Raw genomic sequence first — 18719 nt, forward strand, 5'->3', positions numbered from 1 at the left:
AGTGCTTATGTTTAAAAAAAAAAAGAGTCCATATATTTTCAACTTAATATCTGAGAACTGTTTCAAAATAATCCAGAATGGGGGGCTGAAACAAGATTGGGCAATGTTCAAGCTGGATGATGGGTAAATGGGAATTTCTACTCTTCCATGTTTACAGCCTTCCATGATAAAAATTTTAAAAGTCATCAATAGTGTCTTAGGGTTCAACAGACAACAAGTTATTCCTTTAAATGTGCCTACTTGTAGACTCTGAGTTCCAAGGGACAAGGAATTTGCCCACCTGTCCCCGCCCCTCCCATTCCCCCACTCTCACCAGCAGTATGCCAGCAAGAGGGAAAGGCTCAGACAATAGTAACTTGTTTAACAAAAGACTGCTGCTGCAGACAGACTGATTTATAAACAAGTTCTGCTCTCAAAAAGCTTGTCTCAAGTTTTGAACACATATTTAATAAAAATTAGTATTTTATTTTGGTGTTGGGAATTGAAGTCAGAGCCCTGTGCATGTTAAGCATATGTTCTACCACTGAGCTACACCTCCAGACCAGAATCAATATTTTAAAAAGCAGCAAACTGTCCAGAAGAGAAACCGCCTCTAATACAATTTCAATGATCCCTCAGCTCCAATTTATAAAAGAAATTCTAAGGGAAAATGGGAGTCAGGGTTTAAATGAGCCAGAGTCGGCCACGATCAGGACTGGGTACAGGGTAAAAGAATGGAAGAAATGGGGACCAGTGAATCAAAGACATTTGGTTTCACATAAAGGAATTTCTTTCCACAAATCCAGTGAGGTCAGAAGTGTTTGTCTCCTGTCTTTATAATTGTGAACGATTACTTTAAGAAGGAAGAAACTAATGACTGATAAAGAAGATGAGGCACTGCAGCATCAGCCAGAACCACAAGCCACTTCAGCTTTGCTGGGCTTGGCAGGGGAGAATTAGCCAATACGGGACAACTAGGTTTTAAAAGCCACTTGCAGCTATTTTGAAACTGTAGTCGTGACATTCAGATGTCCCTCTGAAGTCAAATTCCTAAGGAAGCTAGATGTCAAGAGCATTATTCAATTAAAATTCCTTCTACTAGCTCTGACAGCTGGGTCAACAGAATGAGGACCACTGCCTGCCTGTCGATTTGTGTTGGAGGCCACAACCAAGTCAAGATGGCGCCTGGCAGTTTGCCAGGAGGAGTGGTTTGTGAGGCAAAGCCACCGAGCCATTAAGATGGTGGGGATTCCTTATTGGCTGACTGCTGTATCTAGATGATGCTAATTGAGTCAAGCTGTGTGTAATCAGTTAGGTATATACCTCTGCTGTTCTGCAATAAAGCAGTTCCCGCTTCAACCTTCAAGTTGCTTGTCACCTCCCGGTTATTTTGCCCAGCTAGACTGTGGCAGATTTGCTTTGTAATGGGACCACTTTTACTCAAAAGCCTAGAAAAGTTGTTTAGGAAAGTATTGAATTGGATAAGTCATTCTCCCAATCTAATTCTTCTGTGAACAAAAAAGGACTTATTCAAACAAACAGTCCCTACTCCATAACTGTTATTATCCTCACTATTACCATCTGTAACCATCATTTTCATTAATGTCATAGTTTGGATCTGGAACGTCCCCCAAAGTCCTTGTGTTAAAGGCTTGGTCCCCAGCTTGGCGCTATGAAGGTGGTTGGACCTTTAAGAGGTGTGGCCTTGTGGGATATTGGAGGTCACTGGAGGCATGCCTAAAAGGGGAATGTGGGATGCCAGTCTCTTCTTCTGTTTCCCACCTGCAAAGTGGTGAGCACCTTCCTCTGCCACATGCTCCTGCCAGGATGTGCTGCCTCACCACAGGCCCAAGCAATAAGGCCAAATGACCACAAACTGAAGCCTCCAAAATCAGGAGGCAAAATAAGCCTTTCTTCCATTTTAATTGATTATCTCAGGTAATTTGCTACAGTAATGGATGACTGACTACCACAATCATCATCATTACAAGCTCCTGAGTTTTGCCATTCTTTCTTTAGGGTGAGAAAACCCCAAACAGACTTCTCTTATTATTTCTGCATTCTTATTTTTGCTTCAACTGTGTCTCTTAAGAAAGTTAAAAATAAAAATTTAGAAATGCCCTTTCAAGATGGGTCTGACCACTGTCAACCATGGTGAAACGATTATTGCTTAGACCTTATTATTAGGTCCCTTATATTACTTCCTGTTTCTCAAAGTCATTATGTCCATGTTCCATGAGCCTATTCTCATTGTCCTAAGCACCACTAGGTTTACGCAATGGAAAGAAAAAAAATAGAGAAAAAAGCACCAAATATTAGGCATTGGAAAGAGAGAAAAAAATAAATTAATTAAAAAAATACCTTTTTTAAAATGAAATGAACCATATAGTATAAAATAATGGGATATTGATTTTGGTCTTGGTCCCTAGATCCTGGCACAGGGCTCTTTCAAAAAAAATCCTTATAATTTTCTGAGGAATAGGGCTGGGAGGTACATCTTTTGCTTGGTCTTTGACCCTAGTTTCTGACACAAAGCTCCTAATCCCTTGGAATTTCCTGAGTAACAGGAACATTTTTGTTCTAATTAGGCAACTCCTAGTGGGCTCCAGAACAGGGACTGGGCACCAGAAAGACCAAGCCACAACCAGAGGCTTAAAGCTTATAGCCCCATCCATCATCTTCTGGGAGAGAAGAGCTGGAGATGTTAATAATCAATCAATAATCAATCGTGTCTATGTGACAAAGCTTAAGTCCCTGAACTGTGGGGTCTGGAGAACTTCTAGGTGGTGAATACGTCCATGTGCTGGGAGTGGCGCACCCCAACCCAGAGGGACAGAAGCTCCTGCCTGAAGACCCTTCCAGATCTCGTCCTGTGTACCTCTTCATGTGGCTGTTCATCTCATTCTCTCACATGCTTCACAGTAAACTATAGAAATGTGTTTTCCTTAGTTCTGTGATCTGTCATAATAAATTAGTATTGGGGCAACCTCCTACTTGAGGCTGCTGGTCAGAAGCACAGGTGACCATGGAGGCTTTCATTTGCATATGAAATATAGATAAGTACTGTGGGACTGAGCCCTTAACTTGTGGGAGCTGACTAACTCCAGGCTGTGTCAGAACAGAACGGAACTGTAAGTCCCCTGACTCATGTCAGGAGAACTGACTGAAGTGGGGGAAACCCGCACATCTGGTTAGAGAAGTGTTCATGAGAGTGTAGAGGAAAAAACAGTTGATTTTCCCCATACACATAGTCTCTTCAGTAAAAGCCAAAATACAGCATGGTCTTAACCAAAAATAAAAGGTTTTCATGTGGGGTTTAATAAAAATAACAAACAAAATGGCCTAGATCATTACAATGGCCCCTTCATGGCCAGCCGGTGGAAAGGATCTTTGCACTGGATGCGGAGGGGCTGAGAGCAGAGAGCTGAGGATGACACTGGTGGAAAGAGCAGCCACCTGAGGGCCTGTGCACCTGAGGTCCCATGCAGGCCTAGGGTGGGCTCATGAGTAAAGTAACTTGGTTTAGTTCATACCAACTCCCCAAAAGAACTATTACTATTTTCAACTTATAAAAGGGGGAACAAGCTGACTAGCACTTTGCCCAAAGTCCATTGGTGGACAAGTGACAGACAGAATTCAGGCCCAAGGCTCTTTGATGACAATCTTTATACTCTTTAGCATACACTTTTGCTTCATGGGAAGATTTCATTACCCTGAATTTCTATAAAACCATGCAACTCAACGGCCTGCCCAGAGTCCTGGATTTTTTTCTGTCTACTCAGGAAATAAGAAAAGGAACAACTTAAAATGTGAAATCTACTATCCCCTATCCCTAAGACTCTACTAACTTCTCTACTGGGTTACTGAAGAGTACATACCATGATATCTGCTTCCCTGGTGGCATACCGAAGATTTGGATCTAGCCAATACATCAGAGATTTAACCTGCTCGAAATTCAGGAACAGGAGAAATACCAGGAACAGGAAGTAGAGCACACTGAGTCCTGACAGAAACAAAAACAGGTTCAAGTTTAGGAGAGATGCACAGTACACATTAGCCTTGAATGGCTATTTGTCAAAACCTGCACTAACATTGTAACACAGACTGTCAAGACGCCTATCACGGTCTGGTATGCTCTTTGGCAAGGAAGTCTTATAGACAGTCCTAACTCATATTAAGAGAGGTCAATAAAACTGTCTCTGAGAAAATGATGCTTTAGCTGAGCCCTGAAGGACTGGCTGCCAAAGGGTGTGTGGAGAGAGCGTGGGGGAGTGTGTGGGATGTTCAGATAGAGCAAAAAATAGGTCCCTGGAGAGAGATGTCGAGGACCCACATGTGGCTGGGTGCTGGCAGAAAGGATCAGAGCCAGCAGCAATGAAGTGAAGGCAGGGCTCTGAGGCTATGGCAAGAATTCCTGATTTTTCTTTTAAGGAAAATGGGAAGAAATGAAATGACTTTGGTAATATTTTCCGAAGCAACTGAGTGGACAGGAAGTGGGTCCGGCTTAAGTGGAATCCCAGGCTGGGGACCACTTTTGTACTCCAGGTGAGGTATGAAGGAGCCCAGGGACACTTCTCTGAGACTTTAGTCCTTGTGGGCATTATCTTACTGTCACATCATAGTCTAACTGCCATTCCAATAACCACAATATGTCGTTTAAAAAAGAAAAGCCAGTAAAACATTTTAAGAAGGCAAAAGCCTATGTATTATACTACATTTTAGAAAGAACTAAAAACCAACCACTGGGACACTGTCTTTTATTTCTGTTGAAACCATTAAAATTAAAACGTTGAAGTAGGACATCTGAACACTGTGATACAAATGACCTTGGGTCACAATGTCCACCTAAACGGGGCTCAGAAATAATCTCCAATGAACCATTTCAAAGAACAGGTCTGAGGCTTATTGAAGAGGCATGGAATCTACTTAAGCACAGCAGCACCAGGCCACCCATCAGACCTTCTCCAGCCCTCGGGGAGCTCACAGAGGCCTGAGGAGCAGGGTGACCCACATGCATACATCCCAGACCCAGGGAACATACATTTTTTAGGCATGTTGTTTTTAGAGCTGTCGTAGGTGTGCACTTACATACCAGACACTTTTACAAATTTTCGCCTTAAATGACCCCCCACTACACCCTTTAAAATAATAATCCCTTCGAAATAATTATTTTAAGACAGGGAGAAATGATCTGTGACACAGGGACTCTTTAAATGGACTTCTTGGTTGGACTTTTGAGTTCTGTGAATCCCCCAACACTGATAAGCAAAATTGTGTATATAAGAATTTGTACTGGGGAAGGGTCAATGATCTCGACAGATTTTCAAGGGCCCCATGTTCCAGAAAAGCTCTTGGGTGAGAAATAAAACTGCTCATTACCTACAATGATTCATTGAAATAGGGAAAACAAAACTCTCAGATGTGCCCAACAATGTGAAAATAACTTAGAATTTAAAGCAGTAATATTAAGTCCACGGAATGTAAGGAAGATTCAGCCAGGAGTGGCTTTTTATTTATTTATTGAACCCAGGGGCACTTAACCACCAAGCCACATCCCCAGCTCTTTTTATTTTTTATTTTGAGGTAGCTAAGTTGCTTAGGGCCTTGATAAGTTACTGAGGCCGAGCTTTGAACTTGCAATCCTCCTGCCTCAGCCTCCTGTGTCGCTGGGATTACAGTCTTGTACCACTGTACCTGGCTCAGGACTGGCTTTTTAAAAATGTAAATATAGCCATGTTGCTCCTCTGGGAAAAGCCTCCTTAGATTTCCCAGTGCCCTTTGCCCCATCCCCTGTACACTGGCCCATGAGCCCTGAATGCATCTATCTGTATCCTACCTTGTGATTTCTCTTACTCTTCCCCCTGGGCCCACTGCACTGGGGCACAGTGGCCTGGAACATACCACCTTTCTAGCTGGTGAGGGGGGGCACTTTGGCAGCCTTTCTCTTTGCCTGGAATGTCTCCCAACCTCAGATGTCTGCAGAGTTAGATCTCTCTTTATATTCGAGAGTCTCAGATTAAGTATCACTCCCTCGGGCCTCCCCTCAGTGCTCAAGCTGAGGAGCCCACCCAGTCACTGTCACCTCACCTGAGACTAACTAACTTTTACTGAGTGACCGCTGATGGTGATTACGGATTTAATAGTTCATTCACTACAGCTGTTCTCCTCCCTGAACTGGAGGGTGAGGCTCCCCAGGGCAGGCTCCTGACTGACTGGTTCTCCTCAGTGGCCTCAGGGCCAGGACAGTGCCTGTCACAAAGCCACACTCCACGAACAGTTGCTGAGTGAAAAGTTCACCATTAAATTCAGAGGATAAAGAATTACCTATGATCTCTGAAGGGTGAAAGAAAAAAATAAACGAAAAAAACAACCTTTAGAAAAATTATCAATTTTCAGAGTGCTTTTACATTTTTACACAAATTACATTTCCTAAACCTAAAAAAAAAAAAAAAAAAAAAAGTTATTTGATGTTTTATTTAGACAACACGAAGTCAAACACCCTAAGTTTTGAAGCTTTATTAAATTCGCTCAGGTGATTTGACTTTTTGAACCACAAAATCAAGTAAATTAAGATACCTAATTTTTAAATGATAATCAATAAGCTTTAGTTCATATCAGGGCTCTCAGTCAGAATACTCCTCCTTTTTCATTTTCTTTCTCACTAATAACATCAAAGACATTGAATTGCCAGGCATCCAATCACTCCTGGATGCAGTCAGGACAAACGTGCTGACAGGATGCACTTCAGCCGGGTAAGAGAGGATGCTCATGCAAAACTAGTGGTGTTTGCTTCAGCCAAATCCCAGGCAAACCAAGAGACAGCAACTCTAGGAGGGGGCATGTGGAGGGGAATGCACTCACCTGTTCAAGAATCTAAGCCACCGTCAGTGCTTTATATTATGTCAAGGATGTTTAAGAAAAAATTTGTACCAGGAACACCAAAAGAGTAAAAATTTTTATAAAGTCTTAACTGTGGAATGGTTAGAAAGTAGAATGTAGAAAGTCAAGTTGCTATAATGATACATGAAAAAAAGATTAGAATATATTTTGACCATTTACTAATAGAACTCACCAAAAACCATTCGCCATAATGCTGGATGAGGTCGGGTAAATGGACCTGCAGAGAGAAGACATGAAGTTAGGGTGAAAAGTGGTTTGAAACAGCAGAAAACTAAAGAAAGAGTTGCATTCTACGTGTAGGTAATAAAAAGCTCTCTACTGTTTTATTTTTTTTCTTTCCTCCACCTACATAAACACTTTAAGGTCAAAGTTTAGGTTGAAATGTTTTTACCCACATTTCATCTATTACCATGGTTGTCCCAGGCACCATTCGTAACAAAGATTTTTTTTAAGCTTTGTCCTTTAGGAGTGAGAACATAATTTCCTGGGAAATGATGTTGTCACAGTGAAGAGGTCACCAGGCTGACATTTGAGTGTGTGTAATACATATTGTACCATCACATCTCCCAACTGCCCCCAAGTCAGGGAAAAAGGTTTTTAGGACAAATCGAGCTCTGTGTGTGTATAACACACACACACTGCACGCTCACAATGTGACCGTATAAGAGAGAGTGGGTAAGTGAGAGAGAATGAAAATGAGAGAAGAAACACTGTGCTTTGAAAACAAACTCTGTGAGCACTATTAGTACAGGGACTTTTGACAATGACCTGTGGCACCAACACACCTCTCGCATGGCAACCCAGTTCAGTTAGATTGCACACTACTGAAACAAATTTCACAAAAGGACAAAACAGCCTTACTCAAATGATACACCAATACTTTCTCTTCTATTGAAGATGAAGTGGTAGGGTGGGGTAGGGAAAGCTGAATAACTATTTGGCTTGTAAGGGTCAGGCGAAGCGTCGGAGGAAGAGACTACACAAGAGACTGGCTTCATGCAATTGGCAAAAGGGATTTATTGATTCAGCATGCTGAGGTTCCAGGCTCACTCAGGAAGATAGAGCAGCCCAGAGCCCAGAGCAGAGGTCAAGCAGAGCTTAAGTACACTTTTTGGGAAGGGCGAGGGGCTTTGCATACATCAGAACAAGTCATCATGAGGTGCGGGAAAATTGAACAACAACTCTGAGACATGATTAGTACATTCACTGGCGGGAACAGGCTGGATGGGGGTGATTGGTCACTTCTAAGTGGGGTACACATTCAAACTGATTGGTTTTAGGGCCTAAAGGACTACGTGACATACTACACAGAATCCCAGGTTATTAAACAACCAGTGGAAACAGTGGGGATATTTACTGGGCAGTTCGGGTATTGTCCTAACAGCTACAGGGATTACAGGTTCTGGGGGTAGCAGAGGAATTTTAACAATACCTAGTCTTTTACTTTTTAACCCAGGCCTTGCAGTTTAGAATCAGCTTAGAAATTTTACCTTTACAGGCCTGGCCCTGATCCACTAAATCGATTCACCACTGCTCTGGTAGGCACTGATCCTGTTTAGGGCTCTCATACCTTTTGAATAGTCTTCCTATTCTTGGAGAACTGCCAATGTTATGATTCCCACATGCCCAGAGAGACACCAGAGCTTGTTTCCCAGACTTCTATAGCTAGGGCTCGTCTTCAGGTGCACCTGGACTGGACTTGGCCTCAGGTGATCATATGGGGGGTGGGGTGTGCAGAGCTCTCCCGTCTCTGACCCTATAAGCAGGGGCAGTAGCAAGGCAGTGCAAGCCCCATGGGGGATACCCTGGGGGCCCTGGCAGTAAATTTCATTAGCGTCCACTGCAGAAATGATAGTGTGGCAGAGTACAGCTAAAGCTGGCTGAGCACTTGTCCTTAGAACAGTTCTGGGTGCAATGCCTATTCCTAGAAGTTTGGCCTGGGGCCTGGTTTCTAAGCACACCTCGCTTTGCGAACCAGTTCATATTTTTTAACTGGTTCTTTAATGAGCAGAGTCAGTACTTTTGCTTACAACCATGAATCTTGTCTAAGGCAAAAACTGCATTGTTATTTTTATTCTGGAATTTCTTCTAAAATCATCTATGAAGATGGAAGGGAAGGAGGCAGAAGTAGTTCAATTATGTTTCAATGCAATTCAATGAAATCTTAAAAAGATTACATTGAAACATAATTGAACTTCTTTCCTTTGAGGAATTCAAGTTCATATGATGAAAATCAGTTACAAGTATACCCCACCATCCTTCCCAAGTTTAGACAGGCACAACTCAGAGGGTGCGTGGGTTCACGACAGACAGAGGTACTTGGTTCTTGGGTTTTGGATTGCAGTAGTGAGCACTTGGATGGTTAGGGATGTATTGAAAAAGTGTCTTCAAATCATTTCTTCTAAGTTCTTGGGGTGAGGGCCCAAATAAGAAGGAATTGCTTTTTAATCAACTGCTTCTTTTTCAGAAAATCACAGGAAAGCATATAAGCCAGAAACCCCTTCCAGCTTTTCATCAGAAGTCATTAGGAAAATGGTGGCTAAAACTGCCTTCATTTAAGCAATTTTCTCGTCCAAATGTTCTTCCTCAATTATGTTGGCTGATGGCTTTTGACTGGTCACCATAAATGGCTTTTATATTATGGTGGCTGCCTGGCTTGCAAATATTACTTCCTCAATACCATTAAAGTGACCTTCTGGATGTAACATGGGGACCATAGCTTTTTCCATGATTTCCTCTTGTAAGATACAACTCAAAATTTTATGACCTGTTATTTGGCTTGCACAGAATTCCATGACTAATCAACATTTAAAGTAAAAAAAAAAAAAAAAAAAAAATGGTGTCAAGTCAGCAGTGCTTTTGTGAGCATGCTCCAAGCACCAGGCTGTGGGATGAAACATTCCCCTCAAGTGATCTCCAAGTTGTCCTGATGAATGCGTGATGAGAGTGCCACCATCACTCCCACTGTGCAGATAAGGACACTGGCATGGGAAACTTGCCCGGGGTCATGCACCTCTCAGCTTTCCACCTGAGCTGCCAGGTTCTACCCTGTTAGCAGGCTGAGTGGTAGGAAGTACCTGTTTGCCCCTAGAAACTCCACAGAACAGATCAGCACAGGAAAAGAGAAAGCAGAAGCCAAGGGTTTGGGCCAGAAAGGTTTCAGAGCCGGGGGAGAAAGGAGAGAAGAGAGCTTTGAGCTGGAGCCCTTAGAGGGAAGGAGGCAGTGGAGGGCTTCACATGTCTTTGCTTTAACAATATGAAATCCATAAGTGATATCAGGGAGAATAGGTAGAACCAGTTAAAGGGCAGGGATGCCTCTAGAAATGTAATCCAGGGACTGTCCTGACAAGGTAGGTGGGAATTACTAGGGATTTTGCTTATAAAGAATAAGCAAAGGCCTTTGGATATAACAAAACCCAGTCCAGGCTTTATTTCAGTCATCGAATCTGCCTTCCCTAAAGATGTGAGGCATATCATAACTGCCCACTGCCTTTAAAAGCACTGAAGTTTTTAAAGTGATAAAATTTTTTATTGCTACTAAATACCACTAATACTAAATAGCAATAATAGTATCATCTTTACCACCAAGACCTTAATAGCACTTAAAAAATGAAGTCCAGGATGAGGCTGGTTGGTCTTCTATATTGTGAACCTTGATACCTAGGCTCAGTATGTCACCCACATTGGATACTTTTATTAAGTCACATCTGAAGATCCTATGAGTGCAGGGTAAATGCACAGGAGGAGCCACGCACTCTGCAGCATTTGCCTGCCCAGGTAGACCAGTACTTCTAGGGCATCTTGTGAACACTGACTTTATCTCAGAGCCTCTGCCACAAACCTGGCTTCCCTACAGTCTTTCCTCAGTGATCTACTGAAGTTTTCTCTTCCTCCCTCTGACTGTTGTTATGGTTTTGAGATTATTAGGAGGTCTCCGCCTCATGATGAGCTTTCAAAGGGGAGTTTGTGCTTTCTTTCTGACTTCATCAAAGCTTTGTGCAAAAGTGAGGACCTTTGGTTAGGTTGCTCATTTTCTCAGCTGTGCAGGAGCAATGGGAAAGGCTTTTTAGGGCAGTGATGCAGAAACAAATTCTGTTTTTTTTTTTTTTTTTCTGGATTGTGTTTTGTTTTCTTTATCAACCTCTCCATCTAGAATATGTAATTTTCAATCAGATAATAAAGGCAAGCTTCATTTCAAAAGAAACCAAGGTCAAATGGCCTTTGTCATAAGAATAACTAGCATTTAAAAATCCAGCTCACAAACTATACAATAGGATCATTGCTTGACTTACCAGAAACAGTTACAGCTATGAATAATTAAATTCAAGGGACTGCACCTCAGGGAAGTTTTAATTCTTTTAATGAAAATCAGAAGTTGCCTGTCTAACAGTGACACATTTGTATCCTCAGGCCAGAGGCCCCCTGGCAAGCCCTCTAAGTCTGCTTCTTCTCTAGATGATTATTAAAGTTTAAATTCTTTTAGAAAAACCTAGCATAGAATGATTTTTAAGCAAGTTTCAAACCTAAGAATTAATAAAAAATGAAAAGGTATTGAAGCAGGAGACAGAATGGTGGAAAGAGGAACTTCTTTTTATTTTTAAAGTAGAAGACAGCAAATCTTCTGGATCACTTTGAAACTGTCAAGATGAGGTTAGCATGAGCTCAGCTTAAAGAAGTCAAATGAGGCAGAGAACACCTGGAATGACAAACTCAGGACAATCAGGAAACACTTGTATTTTATGCTCCTCCAGATACCGTTCAGAAGCATTGAATGATGTTTCTCCTGTAGATGAGAAGAAGCTACTTCTTCGACCTTCTTCCCAAGAGAATTCATTTCCTAATTCAACATATATTTCCTGAGAGAAGCCTGTGAGCCAGGCACTGGGGGTACAGACAAGGTTGGCTGGTTTGGGTGGGCAGGGATGACTGGCCCCAGAGAGCTCTGGGAAGCTGGAAAAGCACACCAGAAGGTCACCAACTGAAAGAAATCTCAGGGCTGACCATGGACTTAAATGGGCTTCTAAGTGTCACTCTAGTGACATGGGGGTAGAGTTAAAATTACACTTGCACTTGAGGGTCATTTCCTATAATGGGATGGAGATAGCATTTGATTTTTAAAGAGCCAAAGGGAGATAAAGGAGAATGGAAGGGGAAAAAAAGGTGGCTGGAGAGAGAAGCCTGAAGCAGGCAATTCTCCTCCCCTCAGGGCATTTCCTGCCAGTCTTCTTTCAGCAATAGGAAGGAACCCTGAAGCCTAATCCTACCATATATTCTGCTGATTGCCTAATGAAATTTTAAGTACCCACTTCTCTTCCACTTAACTCAGGGGTGAATTTTAAGCCAATGGAGGCAATGCTGGTCCTTTGCTATTTTTCAGTCAATAAATATCTATTGAATATGCACTTCTCTGGGCTCTATAAATTCCTGTCCTCAGAATTGGCTGGAGAAGAGGCATGTGGCCCAATCCTAGTCCAAGAGATGTATGAACAAGTGTGCTAGTGGACTTCTAGAAAGGTGTCTTCTCTATTAAATAAAAGACACCCAAGAATTGATGTCTTCTTTTGCTGGACACTGCCCACTGCTATGTCAGCATAAGAACAAGAGAGCAAAGAGGCCCAGGCTAGGACCACCACGTTGCAGATGGCAGAAGAGAAGAGATGAAGACCCTGGGTCTTCCCATGCCACTAAGCTGCTCAACTAGCCAGGCTCAGAGTCTTCCTATCTCAAACTTCTTGTTATATAAGAAAGCGAACATTTTCCTAATTGTTTAAAGAATTGTGAATAGTCTACTACCCAAAGCCAAAAAATATCCTGACTGCTATAAAACCCCACGGAGAAAGCCAAGGGCCTTTTTTGTTATTTAGACTCTACAAAGAGAATCACAGGGCTCCCGTCCAAGTTGACCAGTTCTACATAGATAGCACCCATGAACTCACACGGGCGACCTGAGACACATGGTCATAATCAAATTTAGGCCTAGACGTAAACATGCAGGGCAGCCTTTACTAGGTCAAGGATAAATGCCTTAGAAGTTGCCAAAACACACTCAAACTGGGCATGCTGTCCACTGCAGACACTTCCCCAGAGCAGCCTTTCAAAGAGAAGGCAAATTTTGGGCTCCATTTCCCTCACTAGTTTTCATCACTTAATTTGAAAACATGTGCTAAGAGTGGGGAGAACAGAAAATAAGGTAACATGCCTGAAGCTAGAAGAGGAAGGTATATTCCAATCAGAGCAGTGGTCATTCAGCATGATGGCTCCTGGAAAGGCCACAAAGGTGAAAGCTGGCACTCAGGGGACAGTGGAGCAGCTCAGGAGCAACTCTTCCCTGTGGCCCTGCCAGCTCCCCTCCACCTCCACTGGCACCTCCCAAAGCTATGTCTGATTAATATTCAATAACATTCTTTTATGTAGAAAATGTCTATTCCTACTAATCTTATGTAAAGTGTGAATAAATGGATCTTTAGGAAACAAACTAAACACACGATGTGTGCCTTGATGTCTTCCTTTCCCTGATGCTGTGGTTTGAATGCCACTTGTCCCCTCAAGACTCATGTTGAAATTCCATTGCATTCCATTCCATTTCCATTCCAGTGTTGGGAGGAGGGGCCCTCAAGAGCAGGTGGGGTCATTCATGCCACTTGAGGACTGAGAATGGGTGAGTTTTTGCTCTCACTGGTCTGGATTAGTTACCATGACACAAGAGTTGGTTGTTAGGAAGCCAGGCTGCCCCTTCTATTGTCTCTTCCACTTGTCCCTTCAGGCCCTTCCAACTTCCACCAAGTTATCAAGAAGAATGAGGCCCTCACCAGATGTGGCCATCCAATCTTGGACTTCCAGCCTCCAGAACTGAGAGCCAAAATGAATTTCTTTTTGTTATAAAAGGTATTCCAACATAGCAACATTTAAGGACTAAGACACCTAACTAATGTCCCAATTTCTACTACATGGAATAATGAGCTGCCATTGTTCTTTTCTCAATATATCTGAAAGCTTAGTTAGGCTACAGAGGAGTGGTGGAGGGAAAAGGATAGAAAGATAGGAACAGAGTAGAAAAAGGAGGAAGTAGCAAGACCTGGATCAATATGCTAGCTTTTGCTAGTCATGGACCCCACTCCACCCCTTCGGCAGGATCCAAAACACACTGGGTACAGACCCCAGTCTGGGGTAAAGGAAAAGCCAGAGACTGACAGAAGGAGACAGAAACACATTACATAGGAAGTCAGAGGTAAAACACCTCACAATGGATCTAATATGAGCTAAGACTAGAGAAGCCCTGAAGAAGAAAAACGCTGGGCTAGGCCCCTCATACCAGGCTGACATTGAGCGGCCAGGTTGCTTCCATGGATGAATAACCTGGGTTTCAACTTTCTCATCTGTAATCTGAGCAGGTTGAACTACAAGAGCTCCGTGGGTCCTCCTTCCTTTGTCACACAGCTGGGTTAATAAGCACAGGACAAACAGCATAAGGCAAGCTGACAGTTTGGTCTTTCCACAATCAACACTAAAGCACACCCCACAATGAGAGACTAAACAGGCTCAGGAAACTTTGAAGATGAGAAGCCTTCATCAGGAAATGGAAGACTAAACAGCAAAAATCACATGAAATATTACTTCAAATATAGATTTAAGGCCCTGAACTTCAGTGCCATGGGTGACATGAAAAAAACATCTGTGAATGAAGCCCCGGTACTCAGCTCCTGCTGCAGCTTCATCAAAGGGATGGCTATAAAATTGGGGCTATTGAGATACTATCTTTTATAGTCCTCAAACTTCTAAAATGGCTCTGAATTTAGAAATAGAAAGAAAAAAGGAACCCTCAAGTCACACAGAAATAACCATTGAGAACTAAGCAACAGATAAACTGGATGAGGAAAGCAAAGACTGGAAAACAGAACTGACACCACTGGACTCATGAGTTTCCTGAGGATACATGTATGAATGTGCTCTGCTGGGCCCACATGGAAAAGAGAGATAAGACAGGGACACAGAAATAAGAAAAATATAGGAAAATGGGCACAGACCAATAACAAAGTGCCACAGACCAACAACAGAGAATAGGCAGCAGGCCTTCATGGGACAGAGGGTGGAAAGGCCGAGGGGTCATCGCTACCTGAAGTCAACTGTTCATGCTTCTGAGGCTCCAAAACTTTCTTGGAGGCTCTGGTGCTTAGCCTTATGTCAAAATCTGATCTGAGAGGAGGTCACTATCACCCTGCCTTGAGCTGTACTCTTATGCCACCCTTTGTAGAAAAGGCTGATTCCAGATCTCAGGGAAACCACTTGCAGCTGGCCACATCTGTCACTCTACAACATGGCATTCTTAAGGGAGAGGATGGGCTATGTAATGTCCAAGTTCTCCTTTTAAACCTAAAAGTCTAAGATCTTGTATGTTGGAGACTGGATGGAAAAGAAAGTTGGTAAATCACCAAAACGCTGTTTGACAGTAGAGAATTTTCTTAGCAAATTCTACAGGAAGGTCGACAAGGTTCACCTTATCTTCATGTCCTCCTAATTTAATTGTGCTTTTTCAGAAACATCAATCATCATGGAAAAGTCAAGCTATATTTGTCATATTTGAATAAGATGTAGGTTTCTATGTGGTGAAAGGTTTTCATCTAAAAGAAATTTAATTTAAAAGCTTGAGTGGTTGGAAAGTTAAATTCAGCTCCTAAATACCTTGGCCATCTAGAACAAATCATTCTTTAAGAAATTCAGAGTCATGGTTTTACTGGCTCAATTGCTGTTACCAGCAAAAATTCGCTACGTTCTTATAAACACAGTGCTTCATAAGAGAAGCAAAACAATTAAACAAAATTCCACAGTCACCATCTTGGGAGGCCTGAGGCCTCACCATGAAACATTTCAAGATAGCATTTAGTAACATTCACGATGAGCTTCCCATATTACACATCAATCTACTGAACAGCATAGAAGGCTAGAGACAAAATGCATCCAGAAGCATGACATTTAAAACCCAAACTGGCCCCTGGAACAAAACCCATAAGAAAGACTGAAGTACTTTTAAAATATCAGATACAGGAGTGAGCATTTATAAATGGTTACAAGGAACATGGACAAAATATTCTAGGAACCTCTTTCAGGAATAAGAAAAAAAAGCAACTATAAGGAACAATTCAGAAGAAAGGTATGAATCAATTGGAAACACGACTAAAGAACAAACTTTTTTTTTTTTTTTTTTGGATTTGGGATTGAACCCTGGGTGCTCTACCACTGAGCCACATCTCCAGCCTTATTTTTCACTTTTTATTTTGAGACAGGGTCTCATTAAGTTGCTCAGGCCTTGTTAGTTGCTGAGGCTGGACTTGAATTTGTGATCCTTCTCCCTCAGCCTCCTAAGTTGCTGAGATTACAGGGATGTGCCACTGCACCCAGCAACAAATATTTTTTAAACAAAGTCTTTCCCTCATTCTCTCTATACTCATGATGAGCAGGAAATAAAATTCACCATTAATAATTATCTTTTTTTCTGGGGCTGAAGTCGTGGTTCAATGGTAGAGCGATTGCCTCACACATGTGAAGCACTGGGTTCAACCGTTAGCACCACATATAAATAAATAAATAAATAAATAAATCATGTCCTCCTACAACTAAAAAAATTTTTTTTAAATTATTGTTTTTTCTATGATAAAAATCACACTTCAAATGCATAATCAGCAGAGTTGTGCTTAAGTAATACTCATTACAGCATTGACCCTGTCCTTAGCAAAAAAAGAGTAACTCAATAGGAACTCAGTATTGTATGACTCAGCTGATAATAATAAAAATAATAACAAAAACAATAGCTGACAACTATCAAGGACTTATAATCGTCAGTCACTGTTCAGTGTGCTATGGTTTAATGTGGTTTGTCTCTCAGGGGTTCATGTGCTGGAAGCCTGGTCCCAGTGTGGCAATGTTAAGAGGTGGTGGAACCTTTAAAAGGTGGGGCACAGTGGGAAGTCACTAGGGCACTGCCCTGAGAAAGAATTAATGTAGTTCTCTGGGGTCCTCGAGGTTAGTTCTCTTCAAAGGGTTATTATAAAAGACAAATCGGGCCCCTCCCCAGTCTCTCAAGCTACCTGTCTCACCATATGATCTCTCCCTCTAACAAGTACTCCCACTAGGATGCCATCTGCCATAATGTGAAGTCAAGGGGACCCTGATCAGAGAAAGCACCATGTTGTCTGGACCTTTGACTTCCAAAACTATGCTACATCAAGTCTGTAGCCTCAGATATTTTGTGGTAGCAATGGAAAACAAACTAATACATAGTGTTTAACATGTACTCATTTAGGCTGGGACTGTGCGTGGCTCAGCGGTAGCGCACTTGCCTGTCATGTGTGAGGCACTGGGTTTGATTCTCAGCACCTCATATAAATAAATAAAATAAAGATCTATCAACAACTAAGGAAAAAATTTAAAAATATATATACACTCATTTAGCTCACCCTCACAACAGTTTCTCCCTAGTATCCCCTTTATATAGAAGAGAAACTGAAGCACCCTTAGAGATGAGGGGGTTTCTTTAGGGCCACAGAGCTAGACAGTAGCAAAATGGGCAGTCTGCCTGTGCTCCTAACTACTATACAAAAACCAGATTACTTTTTACTCTGGCGTCTAGTTTCATCTTTTAGATGATCCACATCTCAAAAGAACAAAAAAAGCTAGAAGGACCCAATGCACAGGTGAAATATGATAACATATGACATCACTTACCATTGGGGAAAGCTAATACGCTGATGATAAGAAAGAAGAAAACGACAGAGAGAATGCCTCTCCAGATGTTGTCCTCTGGAACAGAGTCATCCCTGAAAATAGAAAAACAACATTTTCAGATGTAAATAGTAAACCTAAAGGAGTATGCCTCCACATGGTAAACACTGCGAGACTACTTTGTTTTGCCCAGCAAAGTCATTGCACACTCATATAACTATTCACTAGTATTCCCTAAAATCACAAATCTTATAATAAAGTCCAATTCTTACAAGAGAATTGGGATCTGTGGGGTGTAGCTCAGAGGTAGTGTCCATGCATGCACAAAGCCCTGGGGTTCAATCCCCAGCTCAAAAAAAAAAAAAAAAAAAAAACCCAAAAGACAACTGGCAACCTTACAAAGCAACACAATTCTACTCAGACAAGCATTTAAACGTCACTGTTACTAAAAATAATAATAATAATAAAATTCCAAAACCTAAAGTTTATTTTGGTTTTTGGCTTTAAGAGTAGCTAAAGATGATCCTCATGATATAGAATGTGGCAAAGACATTTTTCAGGAATCAGAAAGGAGGCAAAAGATCATAAGAAAGCAATGCAATAAAATGATATATCTATTCTTAAAAATAGATACCTGAGATGCATGAAGAAGGGGAGAAATGCTGGATAATAAGAAAATTTTTAAAAATAACTAAAGGAAAATCAAGAGAAAACAAAACATAAGATTTAAAATCAGATCAGAAGCAGAATTATAAAGAAAGGAGATGAGCATCCCTACACTCCCATGCCTGGTCATCTCTAACATGTTCCTGTGTTCATTGCTCCCATAAGCCCACTGACTGGAATAATCCCATTTGAGTTTTTGTGTGACTTTTCTTTCCTTTGGAAGCAAACTTCTGAGGCACAGGAAATTGTTCACCTGTATTCCAAGAGCCTGGCATATAGTAAGGTATATGGGGACTGATTATTGATTAGAGAGAATATTTATTGTGTAAAACAAAGTAAAATTTCCCAGAGTTTCTTTAATATTGACAATGGAGAATAATTAAGTTTTCACAGTTTACATTAAAAAGAAGAAGAGACCAGTAACATGTTTGGGACTTAAGAAAAGCCAATGGAAAGAG

General features: G+C 41.6%; 1 protein-coding gene across 1 annotated transcript in view; it reads right to left on the reverse strand.

Annotated features, from left to right (window-relative positions):
* The window catches only part of Ptdss1 (phosphatidylserine synthase 1), a 60240-nt gene that overhangs the window by 30093 nt on the left and 11428 nt on the right, over positions 1 to 18719 (reverse strand). The window contains exons 2-4 of the mRNA XM_026383114.2: positions 17599 to 17690; positions 7052 to 7096; positions 3858 to 3982 (exon numbers count right to left, since the gene is read on the reverse strand). Of these exons, the coding sequence (XP_026238899.1) occupies positions 3858 to 3982; positions 7052 to 7096; positions 17599 to 17690 (262 nt within the window). The remainder of the gene's footprint in view (positions 1 to 3857; positions 3983 to 7051; positions 7097 to 17598; positions 17691 to 18719) is intronic.

The sequence above is a fragment of the Urocitellus parryii genome, chromosome 7 (genome assembly GCF_045843805.1).
Source record: "Urocitellus parryii isolate mUroPar1 chromosome 7, mUroPar1.hap1, whole genome shotgun sequence".
NCBI classification, from domain to species: domain Eukaryota; kingdom Metazoa; phylum Chordata; class Mammalia; order Rodentia; family Sciuridae; genus Urocitellus; species Urocitellus parryii.